The sequence below is a fragment of the Oryctolagus cuniculus genome, chromosome 8 (genome assembly GCF_051225735.1).
Source record: "Oryctolagus cuniculus isolate XC-2025 breed Fujian yellow rabbit chromosome 8, ASM5122573v1, whole genome shotgun sequence".
Classification (NCBI taxonomy): Eukaryota; Metazoa; Chordata; class Mammalia; order Lagomorpha; family Leporidae; genus Oryctolagus; species Oryctolagus cuniculus.
This window is the reverse complement of record NC_142874.1, coordinates 24,061,095-24,076,498: the sequence shown is the minus strand read 5'-3', so window position 1 is coordinate 24,076,498 and position 15,404 is coordinate 24,061,095. Positions and strand designations below refer to the sequence as shown.

General features: G+C 44.0%; 1 protein-coding gene across 1 annotated transcript in view; it reads left to right on the top strand.

Annotated features, from left to right (window-relative positions):
- LOC103346717 (putative ATP-dependent RNA helicase DDX60) overlaps positions 1-15,404 on the top strand; it is an 80,255-nt gene that overhangs the window by 10,268 nt on the left and 54,583 nt on the right. Inside the window, 5 exon segments of the mRNA XM_089301756.1 lie at positions 568-723; positions 2,173-2,275; positions 9,190-9,305; positions 12,157-12,323; positions 14,777-15,029. Coding sequence (XP_089157882.1) covers positions 568-723; positions 2,173-2,275; positions 9,190-9,305; positions 12,157-12,323; positions 14,777-15,029 — 795 coding nt within the window.

Below are 15,404 nucleotides of genomic sequence, written 5' to 3'. Positions count from 1 at the left end.
CTCATGTGTGCATGTGAGAGCGAGAGCGAGAGAGAGAGAGAGTGTGTGTGTGTCTTCCATATGCTGGATCACTCTCCAAATAGCCACAATGGTTAGGGCTGGGCCCAGCCAAAGTCAGGAGCTTGGAGCTCCACCTGGATCTCCCATGCAGGTGGCAGGGGCCCAAGCACTTGGACCATCATCTGCTCTTTCTCAGGAGTGTTAGCAGGAGGCTGGATGGGAAGCAGAGCAGCCGGAACTCCTACTAGTGCTCCAATATGGGATGCCAGTATCACAGGTGTCCAGGATGGGATGCCAGTATTACAAGTGGCAGCTTGACCCACTGTGCCACAATGCTGCTCCCTGCTTTTTTTTGTGGCAGAAAAATATAACAATAGCAGTATCAATTTTATTTTTGCTCTAGCAGTCTTCAAATATTGAGTACGTAATGAAAACATCATATTCTGTCCTGCATTAAGCATCTAACATTAGAAGCTAGTAACTATAAACTTGAATAACTCAGACACCTGTAACACATAAATTCAGACTTTGATTATGAATTGGAATCTGTTACCTTCTCCTCCCTAGGACTGGACTTGGAATTGGGTGACGCTCTGATGCACGCATATCACAAGCTGTGGAACACAACGTTAGCTTTGTCAGAGGGTGGTGACTTTGGAGACTCCATGCCCGTGAGGACAACTTCCAGACTGTTCCTTACACAGAAGGAAACATTGCCTAAAGGTGCTGGCAGTTTGCTAGAAAAGATTTGCTTGTTATTTGAAAGACAAAATGGCACAGAGAGAGAGAGAGGGAGAGGAGAGAGATCTTCCATCTGCTTTTTCACTTTCCAAATGGCTGCAACCACTGGGCTGGTCCAGGCTGAAGCGAGGAGTCAGAAACTCCATCCAGGTCTCCAACTGAGGTGACAGGGACCAAGCACTTGGGACATCTTCTGTTACTTTTCCAAGAGCATTAGCAGGGAGCTGGATCAGAAGTGGAGCAGCTGGAACAGCACTCATGAGATGCTGATGTTGCAAACAGCTTTAACTTGTTGCACCACAGTGCCAGCCCCAGTAGTTTTTTAAAAGTGAATCTCATTCCAGATGGAAAGAGATTAGCAGTGCAATCCTTGTTTAGAAAATAGGTCTGGTCTTTATAAGTTTTGCCTTTTGGCTGGGATAGTCATACTGAATAGCTTCTACTCCTCTAGCAACTCCTTTGCCTTGCGATTGTTTTTATTTATTTTTCTAGTTGGTTTCCCAATCAACCTTGCTGGTGGTATTATCAATCTCATTTTAGAGGTAAGATCTTGGGAAGGTTGTTGTAGATCACACAGCAAATTCATGGAAGAGAGAGGATTTGAATCCGTGTCTGTCTGTCTCCGTAGTCAGGTACAGAAAACGTTGTCATAGCTTTACTACTTTTTTTTACCAAAGGCAACTTTTTCCCTAAAGCTCTATGAAGAAGTAGCTTAAATTTAAATAGGTCTTAAGGTGTTGTGATTGACACATCAGATGAGTCCATTCATGCAGAAAAAGGTTTGGGAGTTGAATGAAATATACAAGAGTTCTTTTGAATTTTCGCTAGCCCAAGATGTGGAAATAAATTAATGCATTTTGTTGGTACCGATGTTTAAATTTAAAACATTTTTATTAAACAAATTTATTTCTCTTGGTTTGACCTATGGAAAAATAAGCAGAGATCTTTCTGTGGTCTAGAATAAATATTTGTCTTTTCTAGGTTACATAGTGATTCTTTGACTCTTAAAATAAATTCTACCTAACTCCATTCAGATATGAGGAGCTTTCAAAAAAATTAATGGAAAATGAGTATTAGGGAAAAACTATGTGGGATTTCAAACAACTTTGCACCAAAATGAACTTATCTTTTAGTATCCTCACACTTTAAATAGTTAATGGAAAATGGAATTTTAAAACAAACTTACATTTTGCAAGATTTTGAAATCTACACCTATGAGTATTTACATTTGTGGCTTAATATGTGGAACAGAAATGTGATTTGAACGTCTACTTTGTAGAAATTCTATTCAGTTTCTATTTATTTGGTAATGAGAGATTACTTAGATTACTTAGGCTTAGTTTTGCTATTGCAGAAATGCCTGCATCAGAATGGTGAATTTTAATTAGAGTTTAGTGTTCAAATATCAATTGTATTTCTGAATATTGCCAGGATCAAATCAAGAAATTCCCAAGCTTGGACTAATTCCTCTGAAATCCGAGGTTATAGAAGATTACGCTGGAGATATTTGGTCCGAACTACCTTTTGTAAGCAGGTATTTATCTTGCTTGTAATAGCTCTGTGGCTGTAACCAAATATCTTTTTTTTAAACTTTTATTTAATGAATATAAATTTCCAAAGTACAGCTTATGGATTACAATGCCAAATATCTTTGAGTATGGTGGACTGCATCTATTGTATGTGGTGAAAATTCACATTGAGAGATACTTTTTTTTCAACTTGATTGATTGGTATGATTTTAAAAACATTTATGTGTTTGCTTTAAATGACTCTACACCGCTTACATATCTTTACCTTTTTCTCCATAATAATGTCAGCATAATTAATAGTATAATGAAAGCAGTGGGTTGTTGAGGTGTGGCTGTAGCAAGACCATAAAAATTCAAGGCCTGATGTTGGATACATCATCTATGTGGATCTTAAAGTCAGCAAAAATGATCAGTGAGAACAAGGAGGTGACAAAGAGAATTGTTGGGTGGCTGGGTTCAGGTTCTTATCTGTAATGCAAGAAAGAATTTGATCTTTAGATGTGAGTAAAGGTTGGCAGAGGAATAAGATTGATTATCCATAAAGTGAAAGTACACACTCAACAGGAAGCGCAGGTGTACCTGAGAGTGAGCTGCACCCAGCCAGGTTTGAGTTACCTCTTTTAGATGAACTTGAGAGATGGGAAGGATAGAATATTCTTAGGAGGTGTTATGTGGGGCAGGGTTTTCCAGGGGTAGGGGGAGAGTCAATATTTGGGCACCTCCCATTTACTTGCCTTTTTAGGAAGTCTTGGAAGAGTCTGGTGTCAGGCACGTGGAGGGAGTGAAGTGTCAGCAGTGATGTCATTGTAACTGGTTGTGGGTATGGTCAGCAGTCATAGGTTCCGGGCAGTTCTGTGGTGATTGTGATTTTGGTTACGTTAGCCGCAGCACAAAAGGGGAGGGATTTGGGGAGTAGGTGAGGTCCTGGGGGAGGGGCTGGTGGCGCCTGTGACAAGGTGATTCAGCAGAGAAGGTTGTTGGAGTTTTTTTAAATTAATTTATTTATTTGAAAGGCAGAGTTACAGAGAGGCAGAGGCAGAGGGGAAGAGAGAGAGAGAGAGAGAGAGAGAGAGAGAGAGAGGTCTTCCATCTGCTGGTTCCCTCCCCAGATGACTGCAATGGGTGGAATTTCACCAATCTGAAGCCAGAAGCCAGGAGTTTCTTCCAGGTCTCCCACGCGGGTACAGGGACCCAAGCACTTGAGCCATCCTCCACTGCTTTCCCAGGCCACAGCAGAGAGCTGGATCAGAAGTGGAGCTGGGAATGGAACCAGCGCCCTTATGGGATGCCGGTGCTGCAGATGGTGGCTTTACCTGCTATGCCACAGCGCTGGCCAGGATTATTGGAGTTAACATAAAGTAAGGTTGCTCCACACCTTTATTTGCTAGAATTGTCAGTGTCACATTGGAGGCATAGGTTTCCGTGTTGTAGAAGTGGGGACGGTGTTCTTGAGACAGCAGTTAAGTGTACTAAAGGCTCGAGAGTAAGAGGATAATTGGTTGAAAAATTAGCCAAACTAGGCCGGCGCCGCAGCTCACTAGGCTAATCCTCTGCCTAGCGGCGCCGGCACACCGGGTTCTAGTCCCGGTCAGGGCGCCGGATTCTGTCCCGGTTGCCCCTCTTCCAGGCCAGCTCTCTGCTGTGGCCAGGGAGTGCAGTGGAGGATGGCCCAAGTGCTTGGGCCCTGCACCCTATGGGAGACCAGGAAAAGCACCTGGCTCCTGGCTCCTACCATCGGATCAGCGCGGTGCGCCGGCCGCGGCGGCCATTGGAGGGTGAACCAACGGCAAAAGGAAGACCTTTCTCTCTGTCTCTCTCTCTCACTGTCCACTCTACCTGTCAAAAAAAAAAAAATTAGCCAAACTGAAGAGATAACAAAGGAAGCAGAAAAAATTCCAAATGTAAATGTGTATATGGCAGACAGAATAAAGCAAATCCTTGTGAAAGTAGCAAATTACTTTGCAAATGGTATGTTTTAAAATATCTATATTTATAAAAAATCAAACTCTCTCTGTACATAACACCATGCCATAAGTCAAATCTTGGTGGTCAGAAATCTAAATGTGAAAGACAACAGTCACATTTTCAGAAGACAATACAGGAAAATATCTTTATGGTGCCAGAGTAGAGACGTCATGGCCTTCAAAGACAGTATAAAACTCCAAGTCATTAGGAAAATAAGGATACATATGACATTATAAAAATCAATAATAACAAAACAGATTTTGGAAGTCATTTAGAAGGTATATAAGCATCACAGGGTTAGCATAAAAGATTTAGGATAAAGATGTCCTAGAACTCACGAGAAAGACAGGAATGAGACAGTAGAGAAATAGGAATAGGGAGAAATAGGTCATTAATAGAGAAGCTAGTGGGGAATGGCCCGTAAAACTGTAAAAAGATATCTAAAGGTCCTTGTGCATCTAAGAAATGAAAATTAAAGCTACAGCGAGGCCCTATTCAACACTCTTCCTTTTGATAAAATTTATGACTAAGTAAGGCCAAAGTTGTGAGGCAGTGGGCACGCTGGTGGCAGAAACAGAACCAGTAAAAGCTACACAGGTTCAAGATGTGCTGTGTCCGCAACCTGCAGCTTCCCTGGAGAAACTCTGATGTTTGAGTGAGGTGAGTTTGCATCAGTGTCACTGCAGGATTGTTTATATAGATGCAAGCCATCTGTAGGACAAGGAAAAGAATATTGTGGAACAGAATATAAACTAAAAAATATTTGTTGAGAGGCGGACACAGACACACAGAGAAAGAAACAGAGAGAGACTCTCTCTCTCTCTCTCTCACACACATACACACACACACACACACACACACACAGCTCTCCTCTATTGAGTCACTCCCCAGATGCCTGCAATAACTGGGTTTGGACTGGGCTGCTGCCCATCCAGTGTCTGCATTTACAGGAAGCCAGAGTCAGGAGCTGGAGCCAGGAATCGAATCCGGGTATTTCCAATGTGGGTGTTTTAACCGCTGGGCTAAATGCCTGCCCCAGTAGTGGGATATTCTTACAATGCAGTACTCCACAGTAAAAATAAATAACTGCATACACATACATATACACACAGCCATGCACACATCCACACGGGTGAATTTCCAAACCACACTGCTTATGCAACTAAGTAAGTTAGAGAGTGTTGTGACTCTCATATCATTTATGGGCACGCTACTTGTTTTTTTTTTGTTGTTTGTTTTTTTTTTTTTTTTTTTTTTTTGACAGGCAGAGTGGATAGTGAGAGAGAGAGACAGAGAGAAAGGTCTTTTCTTCCTTTTGCCATTGGTTCACCCTCCAATGGCCACCACAGCTGGCGTGCTGCGGCCAGCGCACCGCGCTGATCCGAAGGCAGGAGCCAGGTGCTTCTCCTGGTCTCCCATGGGGTGCAGAGCCCAAGCACTTGGGCCATCCTCCACTGCCTTCCCAGGCCACAGCAGAGAGCTGGCCTGGAAGAGGGGCAACCGGGAAAGAACCCGGCGCCCTGACCGGACTGGAACCTGGTGTGCTGGCGCCACTAGGCAGAGGATTAGCCTATTGAGCCGCGGTGCCGGCCAGGGGCACACTACTTGTAATGTATGCACATTTATATCGTGCATGGGCATGATATACATATAAGGAAGAAGCTGCTTCTTAGAAGAGAGAATGAGGGGTAGTCTTTGATGCAGCAGCTTAACACACCACTTGGGATGCCTGCAATCAGAGTGCCTGGTTCAAGGGTCAGCCACGGCACTTCCAATCCTGCTTCCTGCTACTGTGCATCCTGGGAGACCGCAGATGATGGTTAAGGTCCATGAGTCCCTGCCACCCACTTGGGAGACCTGGATGGAGTTCTGGCTCCTTGCTTTGGCCTGGCCCAGCCCTGGCTGTGTGGGCATTTGAGGAGCAAACCAGTGGATAGAAGATTGTTTTCTATCTCTGTCTCTTGTCTCTGTCTCTCGCTCTCTGATTCTTTCAAGGCAAAAAAAAAAAAAAAAAGACAAACATAAAAAAAGAGAAGAATGGAATTTCTGAGAAATATATAGGGGGCTTCAAATATATCTACAGTGGTTTATTTTTTCTTTCTTCATTTGACAGATAGGGTTAGACAATGAGAGAGAGAGACAGAGAGAAAGGTCTTCCTTCCGTTGTTTCTCTCCCCAAATGGCCGCTATGGCCAGAGCTGTGCCCGATCCGAAGCCAGGAGCCAGGTGCTTCCTCCTGGTCTCCCACGCGGGTGCAGGGGCCCAAACACTTGGGCCATCCTCCACTGCCTTCCTGCGCCACAGCAGAGAGCTGGACTGGAAGAGGAGCAACTGAGACTAGAACCTGGCGCCCATATTGGATGCCGGTGCCACATGCGGAGGATTAACTAAGTGAGCCACAGCGCCAACCCTTATTTTTTTTTAAATCAATGAAATCTGAAACAAACCTGGAAAAAAATTATCAGTTATCAAAATGAGTTGCCATTTCCTTGGTCAACCAATCTCATGACTTGAGGATGAACTGTCACAAGTATCAAATTCTTAACTCCAGCTACCAGATAAGAATTGGCTGAAAATACTGTGACTCATGTATTTTTTTTTAAGATTTATTTATTTATTTGAATGGCAGAATTACAGAGAGGCAGAGGCAGAGAGAGAGAGAGAGAGAGAGAGAGAGGTCTTCCGTCCACTGGTTCACTCCCTAGATGGCTGCAAATGGCCAGAGCTGGGCTGATCTGATGCCAGGAGCCAGAAGCTTCTTCCAGGTCTCCCATGCAGGTGCAGGGGCCCAAGCACTTGGGCCATCTTCCACTGCTTTCCAGGGCCACAGCAGAGAGCTGGGTCGGAAGTGGAGCAGCTGGGTCTCACACCGGCGCCATTATGGGATGCTGGCCCTGCAGGCGGCGGCTTTACCCGCTGCCCCACGGCACTGACCCCGTGACTCGTATCTTGAATCTGCTCTCAGTTGCTGTCTCCTGGGCCCTGTAAACTCACTGTGTGCAATGCCAGTGCCCACTCACCTCACAGGCACCTGGAGGTCTCTCCGTGCATCTCCATCATTCTCTCTTCTCTTCCCATGTTTTTCTCATCATCCTTGGCGATGTCCTTGACTTCCCTTTCTGTTTCTCATCTAATCTGGCAGCGAAATCTGTTCCTGTTCCTGCAAGATGCTTCCAGAGCCTGGCCTTCCTTGCTCACCCTGTAGCTGTGCGATCGGCCCCCCATCACCCCAAGTGATCTCTTCACAGTGGTGTCCAAACATGCACTGCGGGGAGAGATCAGTTTGTTTCTCCCTGCTCAAACCTACTAAGGAGCCTGACTCCCTCAGATGGAAAGGACTCCAGGATCTGATGCTCTGTCCTCTGTCTTACTCTCCCTGCCCCCTTAACCTCATTTGAGCCTAATCTGTCCCCCTCTGAGTACTCCTCCAGGCTGGCCTCCCGCTGTTTCTTGTACACAATTGCTCTCCCAGCTCACAGCCTTTCTATTTTTTTTTAAGATTTATTTTATTTATATGAAAGACAGAGTCACAGAGAGGTAGAGCCAGAGAGAAAGAGAGGGAGGGAGGGAGGGAGGGAGAGAGAGAGAGAGAGGCCCTCCATCTGATGGTTCACCTCCAAAGGACTGCAACAGCCAGAGCTGAGCTGATGTGGAGGCAGGAGCCAGGAGCCTCCCATGGGTCTCCCATGCAGGCACAGGGGCCCAAGCACCTGGGCCATCCTCCACTGCTCTCCCAGGCCACAGCAGAGAAGTGGATCGGAAGTGGAGCAGCCAGGACTTGAACCGGCCCCCATATGGGATGCTGGCACTGCGCCACTGCGTTGGCCCCCTCACAGCCTTTCTGCCTGTGTTTCTGTTGGTTGGCAATGTTCTGAGCCAGACAACTTTGTACCCTCTGCTCCCATAGCTTCTCAGCCAGGCATTCTTCACCACTCTGCTTAAAGTGGCACCTTCTCCTCCTCCTCCTCCTCTGTCTCTCTGTGTGATTTTTAATCTGTATCATGCACCATCTACCATAGTGTGTATTTTACCTTTGTATTTCTTTATTGTCTGTCAGTCTCTGTGAATATATGAACTCTGTAAAGGACTCATGTGTGGCCTAGTGTTTAACATGCTCCTGTGCTTCTAGGAGCACCTAGATTCACTTCCTGGCTCTGTTCCCGATTCTGGTGCCATGTTCCCGTGCACCCTGAAAGACAGCAGTGATGGTTCAGGTAGTTGAATTCCTGATACCCATGTGGGAGGCTGGATTAAATTCCTGGCTCCCAGCTTTAGCCCAGGCCAGCCCCAGCCAGTAGGGAGTAACCAGCGGTGGGCACATTGTCTGTCTGTCTCTCTGCCTTTCAAATAAAATAAATAAATAAACACTCATTGAAGAGATTTTTATTCTATTTTGTACGCCGATATGTTCTTAGCATCCATAAGAGTTTCTGGCATATAATTAGGACTTAATGGATGTCTTATGAATGAATGCATGGTAGATTCATGGTTATCATTTATTCTCTAATATTTTCTCTATGTTTGAAATATTACACAAATACACATACATACACACAAATAAAAGCGCTGCTTTTTTAAAAAAGATTTATTTATTTATTTGAAAGTTAGAGAGGGAGACACACACACACACACACAGAGAAAGAGAGAGAGAGAGAGAGGTCTTCCTTCTGCTAATTCACCCCCCAAATGCCTGCAACACCAGGGGTTGGCCAGGTGGAAGCAAGGCGTCTGGAATCCAATCCAGGTCTCCCACATGGTTGCAGATATCCAAGTATACTTGACCCATCATCAGCTGCCTTCCATTGTGGGTTAGCAGGAAATTGCAATCAGAATGGGAGCTGGGACACAAACCGAGGTGCCTGGGTATGGGATACAAGCATCTCAAGTGGGGTCTTAATTGAACACTGACCTACACATGTGTTTTCTAAATTATACTCCCTCCCTCCCACCGCAGTGATGACCCAGCTATCACCTGTCTTTCTAAGAAGAGAGAGTTTGATGAGCTCATACATTGGCATTCCTCTCGACCTCTAAGTGATGATTTTGAAAGGACAAGAAGCAGCGATAGTGGTGAGTATAATTCATACTAGGGAATGTTTCCAGCAGTTTTCTTATTTAAACAAGCATCATGTGTAGAAGGGAAAAATTACTCATCTGGGGATAGTGACGTCTCACTTACAGTCTCCTCTCTCTCTACCACTGTATGCACTCCCAGTGGCTTGCAGATACAGAAATGGGCAAAAGCTAGTTTCTGTAGGATGAACAATTCTCATAAATCCATTGAGGGGAAAAAAGTCATTGTGTGCAGCCAAGTCATTGTGCCTAGCTTTCTAATTTTCTTAGATTGTTACAACAGTTACTTTATATGTTATTGTTGAAATTCCTTTTGTTCTTTGCTGGTTTGCATAAAAGTCCCCACTATATTGTTTCACAGGACCTGGTGTTTATACTAATCAGGCACATAGTGTTGTAATTGCCAAAATTAATAATTGTATTTATTACTTGTTATAAAACAATGGTTCATAATTGTATTCATTAATAAAAAATATTTAAATCACCAAAGAATTATTTCGGGTGGTAAGACACCATGAACCAATATAGTTTGTAAACTTGTCTTCTTGGATTTCAAACTGGTGAGGAAAATGGATAGAGGTGTGTATACACAGATACATACAGAGAAAAAGACCAATGACGCATAAGTACGATTCCTCAGGGCGTGGACACTAGCGGCCTGACTGGTGCTGCCAATCTCTGGATGTATTCAGTGTCTGAATTCAGGCGTGCCCTGTCCCTGTCCTTGGCTCTGTGCTGGGCTCTGGACTTGGTCTTGTAGCACTCCTAGGGCAGAGGGAGAGGCGGGATGAGAGCAGCCATGAGAGAGGTCCTTACTGAAAATTCTAGGGAGTGGTACAGTCGGGAGCAAAAGGCAGGGAGGGAGGTGTCCAGGTGTCCGCCGGGAGGACTGGGGGCGACTCTAGCCACACCGGAACCATGCGGAGAGTCCTGCTGGAAGTGGGGCAGGCTGTGACCGGAAGTGAGGCGGGCTGTGACCGGAAGTGGGAAGGGCTGGTGACCGAAGCAGCCCGAGAGCCCCAGTGACCTCAGACAAGTCGGTGAGGCGCTAGGGGTTTCGTCTTTCCCAGAACCAAAGAGCAAGGGGAGGCTGCTTAAACGTCTGCCCGGGTGAGCCCGGCGCTCAGGTACGTGTTTAAGGGGAAGGATTTTTGCTTCCACCTTCGTCGTGCGCTCCGTGGCTGGGTGGCCCGCTGGGGCCTTGAGCAGCTGGAACTGCGTTCCTGGCTTCTGGCATCTTCCGTTCAGTTCTCGTAGCGCGGTCCCAGGAACGGCCTCAGAGCAGTCGGGGAGTTAGAGGGAGAGCGGAGCTGGGGTTTGAACTGGACGTGCCCGCTTAATGCAGTGATGATGCTGAGGGCGTGGGGCTGCCTTCCGACGGTGGTTCTCAGCGGGGTTGGTTGCTGGGGCCCGGTTGGACCCCCGTTGCTCTGTAGCTTCCTGGCTCAGCTGCCCTGCAGCCCTCCTCCACCTGAGCTCCGTTCCCTGCCTCGACCCTCAGCACGGCCTGAACCATGGGGCTGCCCAATCTGGGCGTGATGCAGAGTAAACCTTTTTTCTTCCTGAAGTTAGTTTTCTTTTTAAAGATTTATTTATGTATTTGAAAGGCAGAGTTGGAGCGAGGAGAGGCAGAGAGAGAGAGAGAGAGAGAGAGAGAGAGAGGGAGAGGGGTCTTCCGTCCGCTGGTTCACTCCCCAGGTGACTGCAGTGGCTGGAGCTGCACGGATCCGAAGCCGGGAGCCAGGAGCTTCTTCCAGGGCTCCCACGTGGGTGCAGAGGCCCTCTGAAGTTAGTTTTCTCAGGTATTTTGTTCTAATGATAAAAAGCTGGTGAAAACACCTGGTCAGGCCTCTAATTTTCTTCAGGACGTGGTATATGTAGTAGGTGTGGATGGGTGAGTTGCTGACACTCACCCTGAGGCCATGGGTGTTGCCAGCGATAAACGCCTTTGAGTTCAGCGCTGCCGCAGGCTTAGAGTGGTCTGGGAACTGGTGACATCTTGTTTCCAGAGTCCATTCTCTCCTAGAGCAAGAATCTGGCTGAGTGGTTGTAGCCAAATGTTTCTGGCCAAATTTGGGTATAGTTTTTAGAAACTCTGTTTCCGAGTTCATGCAGTGCTCATGTGCTTCGTTTTTGATCCTGTGTCCAGAGACAGCAACCATGTCCAAGAGCAGGTGTTTTCTTTTGTGGCTTTGATGCGCTGTAGGATGAGCAGGTCATATCTCACCCTCGACTTACTCTATGGGATGCACCCATAATGCTTAGTAGTTGTAATAAAATGAATAAGTAAATAACTGATGTGATTTTTAAAAAGATGTGTTTTATTGTTTTGAAAGCAGAGTTACTGGGGGGGGGGGGTGGGTGGGATCTTCCATCTGCTGTTTTTTTCTGCGAATGGCCACAACGGCTGGGCTGGGGCAGGCCAAAGCCAGGAGCCTGCAACTCCACCAGGATCTCCCTCATGGGTGGCAGGGGCCCAAGTACTTGGACTGTCTTCAGCTGCCTTCCCAGGTGTATTAGCAGGAAGCGGGATCAGAAGTGGAACTGCCAGGACTTGTACTGGTGCTCATATGGGATGCTGGTGTTGCAAGCAGTGGATTAACTAACTCTGAGTCACAATGCCAGCCCCAAGAACAGATGTTAATTTGGATCATCTCATGATATTTAAATATGGTTCAATAATTTTACATTTCCACATCTCAATCTCTGTAATAGTAATAGCCTCTAATTAGAATATTATGAATTTCTCAGGGGATTTGTCAAAGCCTTTCTCATGAATGCTCTAGGAATGCAACTTTTATATATCAACAGTAGAGTCATGATATTTTAATAACTTTATTTCCCTCAGCTAAATCCAAAGATGCCAAAGAAAGAAGAGATACACAGAAACTGTATCATTTTTATCATGTGTTTGGAAGGTCTTTGGTAGGAAGTAACAGATCAGTAAGGATTACAAAAGTGGGCTCGCTGCCATCTCCAGCAAATTCTTCTGGGCAGAAGAAAAGACAACATCAGGTGCGTTCTTGGGCTAGCGGAGCTCATTGCTGTGGGGGCTTGAGACTCTACTCCCACCCTGTGAGACCTGCGTTAACTTTACTCAGCATGGCAACACTGGTAATCTCATGTTATTGGAGAAAAAAAATTATTTTGTTTAAAAAGTACTCCCAAGTACTAACCATGAATTATAACAGATAAAGGACCTTATTCTCCTTTTAGAACACTGGGAAAATGAAGGGAGGTGTAACGAAGAAAACAAAATCCTAATGGGACCATCATAGAATTGAGCACTGGGAATGCTTTGGTGAATTCCCTCAGTCACACTTCTCTCCAGTGTTATTAAACATCTTTTGCAACATAATTTTGTGGATGGATACTCCTCCATAATATGGCAATGTCGTGGTTTGTTTAGTTACTTCTTTGTTGGAATATAGAAAAACAAGTAAGGAAAAGAAAAGAAAAATCCACATTCTCACGTCCCACAAGTAACTGTATGACTATTTTGGCATAAACCTGTGCAGTCCTATATTGTCTGTTGTTTTTTCTATATGTATTCCACATCTACTAATAGTATAGCTGACTTCTTTCTGTATCATTAAATATACAATAAATTCACAATAGTATGTTATTTCCCAAATTTTAAGCAACTTTAATAGAAAAATCCAGCACACACACACACACAGCTAATTCAGGCTATTCAGAAAGGTACTTAAAGTGTGAAAAATAACTAACATTTTACCTTCTTCAAAGACCTGGTCCTATTAACTTTGGTGAACATCCTTCCAAATACTTACAGTCTATACACACTTACTAACATGCACAGTTTTACAGTTTACATATGGCTTTATACTTTTTTTCCCCATTAAACAGTGTGCTTTCTAAAACTTTTTATTGCAATGAGTGAACAATAAACTTTCCCTTTTAATATTTGCATAATATTCCATGTTTATTTTTCTTTGTTTCCTTTTTAATCTTTAATATGTGTGCATTATTTTATTGTTATAACCCTGGTGCTCTTTTCTGTTTAACCACAGAGATACCCAGTATCATTCTGTGAGTGTGCCTGCTTTTTTGTTTAACATCATCTCAACAAGAGATTTTGATTGCAAATTCAAATACCAGTGATATGAGTATTAGTCTATTTGTGTTTCTTCCCCTGTGACTTTCTGTTTTATCTCCTTTACTATTTGCCATTGTTATTATTATTTTGCTTATTGACTGCTAAACCCTATGATGAGGGAACTTCAGAAAGTCCGTGGGAGAGTGGGCCTTTGGCACAGTACTAAAGTTGCTGCTTGGGATGCCTGCATCCCATGTTGGAGTGCTTGGTTCAAGTTCTGACTTCTCTGCTCCTCATCCAGCTTCCTGATAGCGCACACCCTGGGAAGCAGCAGAGGATGACTCAAACACTGGGGTCCATGCCACTCAAATAGAAGACCCCAGCCCAGCCCAGCCCAGCCCTGACTATTGTGGGCATTTGGGGAGTGGACCAGCAGATGGGAGATCTCTTTTCATCTTTCTATCTTTCTATCTTTCTGCCTTTCAAATAAAGTTTGAATTAATAGATATTGAAAAGTTTATGTTCAAATAAAATTAGATAACTTTATTTCAGTGCAAAAATTTTGAAATCCAAGCATTTTTTAAAAAATAATATACATTTTGGTGCATTTCTGAAGCCCCCTCTGTATTTGCTTAAAAAATTTTTCTTAGTGCTCATTTTTGGTGCTTTAGGAAGTGCAGTCGTCGGGCTGTTATCCTGTAGACCGTACTCTGCAAGCATACTTTCTCCTCTTGCGTAGGGTGTGCACTCCCCTGAGGAGCTGGTGTCATTTGCTAGTGCTCAGATATTCTTAGATGGCCTGTATTTCCATACTGGGGGTGGAAGGCTGGGCTAAGTAAAGATGTGCCCGGAGAACTGGACAAGAGAGTTAGCCAGAGAATGGCCATGGTGGCATTTTCCATTGCAAGCAGTATTCCAGCTATTGCAATTTTAGGTCTGATTTTTATCTATTCATAACTGCTTTTATCATATCCTGTTCTCTTGGCTACCACTGCACAAGAGTTGTATTTGATTTCTATACAGTGCAATGTGTCACACCCCAGGGAGTTTTTGTAATTTTACCAGTTGGTCTGGTCATATAAAAGATACTTATCCTAATTGGACCTTTGCTGGGTGTTTCTTGGACTCAGCACAGATCTGGACTGCCTAAACACTGGCTTTCAGTATAATGGACTAAGGGGTTAGCAGCTGAGAAGATAGAGAAAAGGAATAGCCAATTACCATCTTTGTGTATAAAAAAAGATATTTACATTTAATTCTTTGTAACACCAAAGGTCCAATTTGATGTCCTTAAGTGCTCTGAATGCTAAACTAATAGTCCGAGATATTAAATATTTCCTTCCAAATATAAAAAGTATTAATCTGGAAACAATTGCTTTTATGTTTATTTAATTTTATTTCTATTTTTTAGAAGAAAAATGCAGAAAAACTTATTGAAGAAAATCAAAAGAGACAACTAGCTAAACTAGAGAAAAAGGAGGAAGAGAGATGGAATAATTTGTCTCTCTCTATTGAAAAAGAAATTCAAGAGAATCTTCACTCTGGAATCAAAAGACTAGAAGATTTTCTCCAGATATGTGCTGTTAAATCTGTAAAATTTATTGCAGAAATGGTTGGATTGGATGCCTGTTTCAAATTATGGAAAGAATGCTGTCTAAAACCAGGTATATAAGGACATCAATTCTAGAAGTTTCTTGAAATCAGAGATTAATAAGGACAGCAAAAGAGCTGGCATTGATTCTTCTGTGATTATGGAACTCTTGTGAAGTCTTAGAAGGATTTCCTCTTGTTGGATCCACAGTTGTTTGTGTGTGAAAGGCATTGGTGGAAAGAGTCAATTCAAAAGTCAATGCAGCAGACAGTTCTTCATAGCCAGCTATTGGCCAAATACCACACACACACACACACACACACACACACACACAAAATTGTTAAATTCTCACAATTCTTTGGGATAGGCTTCCTATCTTGATATAATACGTAAAGCCCTAGGAGAACCAATTATGTGCCTGAATGTCAGTGACACAGCAACATTTTTA